Source organism: Pempheris klunzingeri, chromosome 8 (genome assembly GCF_042242105.1).
Source record: "Pempheris klunzingeri isolate RE-2024b chromosome 8, fPemKlu1.hap1, whole genome shotgun sequence".
Classification (NCBI taxonomy): domain Eukaryota; kingdom Metazoa; phylum Chordata; class Actinopteri; order Acropomatiformes; family Pempheridae; genus Pempheris; species Pempheris klunzingeri.
In genome coordinates, this window is record NC_092019.1 from 23,474,638 (window position 1) to 23,480,637 (window position 6,000).

A 6,000-nucleotide genomic window follows, 5' to 3' on the forward strand; every position below is an offset into this window, starting at 1 on the left:
AGGTCTTACTTGTCTGACAGAAGTTTTTCTGTCAGCCTTGGTGACTCCGTCCTCCTCATCATTTTCCTAAGGGAGTCCCTCAGGGTTCTACTCTTGGGCCTGTCCTTTTTCCCTTTATCTGCTCCTCTTAGGTTCCAGTCTTATGCAGACAACACCCAAATTAACCCGCCATTCAGCCAGATAAAGAACCCTTTAAAACCATTGTAAGACTGTGTCAAGGGCATTAAAGCTTGGATGGCCTTACATTTTTTAAACTTCAATAAAAGTAAAACTAGAGTCCTGATATTGGGACTTTGTCATTGTGACGCACATTAATGTTTCTTCCTTGGAACCCACTGTAAAAAATCTGGGTGCGATAATAATAACAGATCAACTCAGTAATAAAATCTATCTCAGGCTTTTATAATAAAAGGATCATACACGCCTTTACCTCGGCGTGACTTGACTACAGTAATGCCCCTCATGTTGGTGCTACCCAGGCCTCCGTTTCGCAATCGATTCTGAGTTTCTGATTATTCTTTCACACACTGAAGCTATGATCTAAGTTGGGACCCAAAGCACTTCGAACCGCCGACCTTCTGATTGATTGACGACCCTCTCTACCTCTGAGCCACAGCCGCCTTGTGTTGAAGCACAAGGGTGGCCTTGCCTTTGCAGTTGTAGCCCTCACACTCTGGAAGGAGTTGCCCCTGCTTGTTAGGCTGCCCCCTACACTGCCTGTTTTAAATCCTGGCTAAAAACACATTTTTATTCCGTGGCTTTTAACTCAATATGACAGCCTTTCTTCTTCTTATCGTCCTGCTGCTTTTGTTAATGTTTTTGTCCTTTTGTCTTATAAACTGTTGAACGTATTGTGTTTCTACTGTATTGACTGTTTTTCAGTTCTGATAGTACAGCACTTTGGGTCGACTGCTGTTGCTTTTAAATGTGCTTTATAAAAGTTGGATTGGATTGGTCTGTTTCTTCAACTAACAGAAATGGCCATCAGGCACAGTTAGACCTATTTGAATCACTGAACAAATGAGCAGTGAGTCAGGGATCTGGAACCAGGCTAGCAGTTATTATTATTATGAGCCTTCTTGGCAAACAGCAGAATGCCGATACTTGCATGCATGGTACTAGTATGCCACCCATTGATGTTCAGCTGCACAAAATAATAAGTCAATACCTCTAAGACAACCTTTTTGTTGTCTAGGTTTAGTATTAGCACGGCTACAAGCTGCCATTTCTCTGGAATTCCATGTGTCTATCAATGTGAGGCATTTAGTTCAAAGAAGGGTTGGTTGGTTTGGAAATGCAAGGACTAAAACAAATGTACCTCTGAAGTCCTTTTCAAGCAAATATCTTTTTTCACAACAAATGTCCATACGAATGTGTTTTCAGGAAGCAATATTTTGCTGAGCTGAACCTAAGTAGTCAATCATCACCAGAGCCTAAGCCACTCTGCACCTCATGCATATACCACACCTTTTATTTCAACCTCCACTGCCAGCGCGACTGGTAATTATTGATGAATGACCCCCTGAATATTTATTTGTATATACACATGCAGGGCGTTAAGACTTTAAAAATGTTTACTATCCCAAAAAGCTCTGACCTCAGTACAGTTTCCAAAAGCCCTTTTCATAGATGGAGTACACAAGATTGTTGGCCTCATCCAGCTATGAAGGTGATAGCTTCATGTGTTATTGTGTAAAGGTTAATGCAGACATGACAGGACTTTTATGGAACTAGCCACAACGTTTGCATGATACTTGGCACCTGCTGCGAGATACGGAACAGAACGGCTGGAATGGAAAGAAATGATAGTACAGGTGCATCAGTTATGGTAATTAAAACTTATTTTACCTGAAATTGTTCGTCTGCTCTGACATTTGAAGAATCTCTTCAGCAACGTAGAATTGACTCATTAAGGGTTTTTGGTGGTTTATTAAACTGGTTTAATTTTCTTTGTGGATAAAAGATAATTAAGTGATTCATTTATTTCAATGCTTAAGATGTGCATTTAATTCAACTGTGTGTTTAACCATGTGTGTTAATGCGATGACATTTAATTCTGCTGAGGTGGAAACAGTACCGGTTCTGATCAAGTGTGAGGCTTTTACATTAGAGACAGACGTAAAGCCTCCATCACATCTACATGTCAAGGTGCATGTCTAAAACAGACTTAACCAAATGTCTTACAGCTTGCCTCTGTGTCCCCTATACTACGCTTCCATCATTGCTCTGATCTGTGTTCACCCCCTCAGGGTCAGGCGGACCTACTGAAGCACGCCAGGAGCGAAGTCCACGAGAACCTCAAGCAGATCCACTACTCTGCGCTCACCTGTAACCTGAGTAAAGGTGGACCAGCGTGCGGCTCCTCTGGCTCTGAGTCCAAGAGCAGACGCAGCCTCGAGGCCATTCCAGAGAAGGCCACCGGCGAGGACGAGCTGACTGATGAGGACAACTGAAGACCCACAGTCCTGCTTTGGTGGCACCCACATTCAAACCTCTACTCTGTCCCTGCCTCCTGAGCTCTCTGCGTCTTGACCCTGCCATCACCGCTCTACGCACAGTGTTTTTCCACATTCCACCGTGTACATTCCTGTATCCCAAGCACAGCTGTAACCTCTCAGACGTCTGCCTTGTAATCATCAGTAAAAAAGCCACCACTACTCTTGGACACAAATCCTGCCTGAGTTCAGATCACAGACATTTTGAAAAGTTTAGAAAATTGCTGTCATTATTTTTTTTAAAGTCTTAAAATGTTTAGGAGCTGCACTGAAAGCTTTTTTTTTTTTATTTTGTTGAGGATTTGCTGCACATCTGATACTATCTAGCTGTGCTCACATTGTATAAATACAAAATTTTAACATCCAGCAAAAACAGAACTTTTGGGGGATAACACATTGAAACATTAATATTTAGAAATACCAATGTTACCAGAGGGCCAGATATAAATCATCATGTTCATGAAAATGAAGCTTATAATGGTCTTCATCCACAGTCCTAATGCATTAGTCTGTCGACCCTGCCTCTCGCTCCATGGGTGAGCTGGGACAGCGGAGTGAACTACCAGCCACGTGACCATTAAAGACATTGACCTACTGTTCAGAGACAGTGCACTTCTATTCAGCAGCCCGGGTGTTACCCGAGCAGACAGACGAGGAAAGAGTCCCTGGATTGTCGAAAGAGATTTCTTAAAGCACAATTTTTTTGGAGTTATGAATGTAACAGGACGGATGGAGCGAGGAGGAAACGGAAGGAGAAAAAAGCGGATGCAAACGTTGTGAAAGAGAGTAAAGAGCTGTTTACAATACTGAACTCGTCCATGTTCTTGTCTGCCAAAATAGTATAATATACTATGTGTATATATGGAGTTTCCTGTTACCTTTTTTTCTGCAGAGTGCATCATTTTATTATTGTATACTTGGAAATATAAGATTTATTTTATAAAAGATATATGAACATGTCCGTGGAAAAAACTATTTGTCTGTAGATATCTGATAACGATGGTTGTCACTAGAAAAAGTGACCTCAGAGTTTTCCAGGTGGGGAGCTCCTACGTGTCGAGACGGAAGGACTAATAATAGAATGTTTTCATATTGTTTGTGGTGCAAACAGCAGCAAACTCTCAAACAACCAGCAACTGCATGAGAAGGAACCACGACTAGGTGTTGATAACATGCACTCAAAAAAGACATTTCAGCGTTTCATTTGGGAAAATGTTCAGCCTTTATTTTTGGGGCATGGTCCTCCCACTTCAGGGTGCTGAAAGAGTTTGAGCAAAATCAACTTTATGCTCGGAGATTTCCACTGATTAACAAAAAATAAGAGTTTCAGTTACTTTTAGGAGTCTGCAGTCCATAAAAAGTGCCAGTTTTTCTTTACGTCTTCTTATTTTACAGGTGTGACGCCAAACCCATTCCACTTGTTATTTAAAAGAGCCCCTTGAGAAATCTGCTTTACAAACGGATTCCCTCGTTTCCTTGTAATCATTTGGTTGAGTCATTTCGCGGAGCAGAAGGATTGAATCCGTCTCACAGGAAGCCAGTGTGATGTGTTGCAGACTCTGAATGGGAGGCCATGTACAAAAACAAAGACTCCAGGTTCCATTTTAATCGTGCAGTTTAAGTTGTTCAGCTGTGTTTCCCTGTCCAATACTCACAAGCTTTGCTACGTGTCACCTTGCAATTTGTCACCGTTCGAATCAAAGTGCAGATCACCCACTTGCATTGTTTTTTGAAATTTCTTGTCTGGGGAACCACGGCGCCGCGCATGTGGGGCCGTGCCGTGGTTCCCTCGAACTAGTCACGACACTCTGACAGCCCTCGGTGAGAATTTTAACTCAGGTCTGGTGAGATGGTTAAGAAGGATACGGACTTCAGAGTAATAATAGCTTCAGAACCATTCCTGGTGACAAAGACTACCCTGTGATTGAACTGTGCCACGTCACTGCTAGCCAAGACCCACTGCATCAGCTGACGAGTAAGAAGTGAGAAGAGTTCCTGTCTTTGAAAATGCCTTTTCCCCACAAGCTGCTTCTGTACGGCTCTTCCTTGCTGTCCATTTAACAGTCCACATCTGTGTGTTTTATTTTAGAGTTTTACTTACTGTGAGTTAGGCTTTTTTTCTACTGGTTGGACAAAGGATGCTTCAGAGTGATCAGTGTATGACATGTTTGCAGTTTATCAGGCACACCTAGCCAGGAAGAAACTCCTGCTTAGAACAACAGCAGGAAGGTTCTAATGTTCAGTTTTTGTCTCAGCTGCTTAAAAGAGGTGCTGATTCAGTTTCGTGGTCATTATGAGGATGTAGTTTGTGGTGCTGTTGACTTGCTTTGAATTAGAGTGAGAAGTGTTTCTAATATGTTGTCCACTGTGTTTATACAGCTAGATATTAAACACCTCATTATAAAACAACGCAGGTTGACAGCACCACGAACTACAGCCTCCAGAATGACCACAGTGTTGATTCAACTCCCCCCTCAAACATTTTCCACAAACACTGAACATTATAACCTTCATTAAAGTAGGCTCTACTGCAGCACTGTTGTATAAGACTGTTGCCTAACAGGCAACTGTATGTGGGCCTGCAGAAGTAGGGCTCAACGATTTGAGGAAATTATTGATTAACCATTTTTCTGACAACTATTGCAATTGCGATCTAAATTGCAATTATTTCTGTCCATGGAACTACAAGCCCGTACTTGTTCTATATGCAATATTGATTTATTGACAACTAATCCAGCTGGTGTTGCGTTAATGTTAGTGTTGACAGCTGTAGCTGCCTAAACTAATGCTGACTCCTTTTCAAATTGATGGCAAACCATGGCGGCACGATACTAAGTTAAAAGCCCAACTTTAAGTCTGTTCACATGAGCCTGAAAAAATAAAGTCGGCATAACTGTGGCCAAGTCCTGCCTTAAGGTAGTTAAGATTTTTTTTTCTGGGCATGTGCATGCATTCATTTAACCACAATATTGATCACCAGCAAGAAAATTAATTATTTGAGTTATTGTCTAGACACGGGACATTTGGACTGTTAAATGAAGCGCTTTTTGAAAGTTGGTCAGCAGCTCCTTTATTTCCCTCGTCAGTGGTCACAATGTCGTGCTCTTTGGTTTGAGATGCTGTCGATGCCTCCAGCAGACCACACGATGTACAAGAAGACCAAAAAAAAAAAAAGTTGTCTCTGAATTTCAGTGCTGTGCCAGTCGGCGTATTTATAAATGTTGTTGAAAGGGTGAAAAAAGAAGCATTTCAACTGTATTCCAGTCTCATCTCTTTATCTGTCAAGTCCGAAAACAAAGAAAAAAGAAAAAAATCCGAATAAACAATGTTGGATAGATTTGTGTGCAGTGTGCTTAGTACTTCAGTGACACATCATTAGCTGTGAGGCTGAATAAGTAACGCTCTGTTTTCCCTCCTGAATGACCAAAGCACATCTGGGCTGGGTGACACCAGCAGCCTTCGTCCCTGTTCTACACACTCACTCCTCAGCAATAGTTCCATCACC

The 6,000-nt window shown here is 41.8% G+C and overlaps 1 protein-coding gene across 1 annotated transcript in view; it reads left to right on the top strand.

Moving 5' to 3' along the window:
• The window catches only part of LOC139204964 (inactive phospholipase C-like protein 2), a 36,154-nt gene extending 32,349 nt beyond the window's left edge, over window positions 1–3,805 (top strand). Inside the window, exon 6 of the mRNA XM_070835009.1 lies at window positions 2,250–3,805. Coding sequence (XP_070691110.1) covers window positions 2,250–2,453 — 204 coding nt within the window. The 3' untranslated portion in view covers window positions 2,454–3,805. The remainder of the gene's footprint in view (window positions 1–2,249) is intronic.
• The last annotated feature ends 2,195 nt before the right edge of the window (window positions 3,806–6,000 follow it).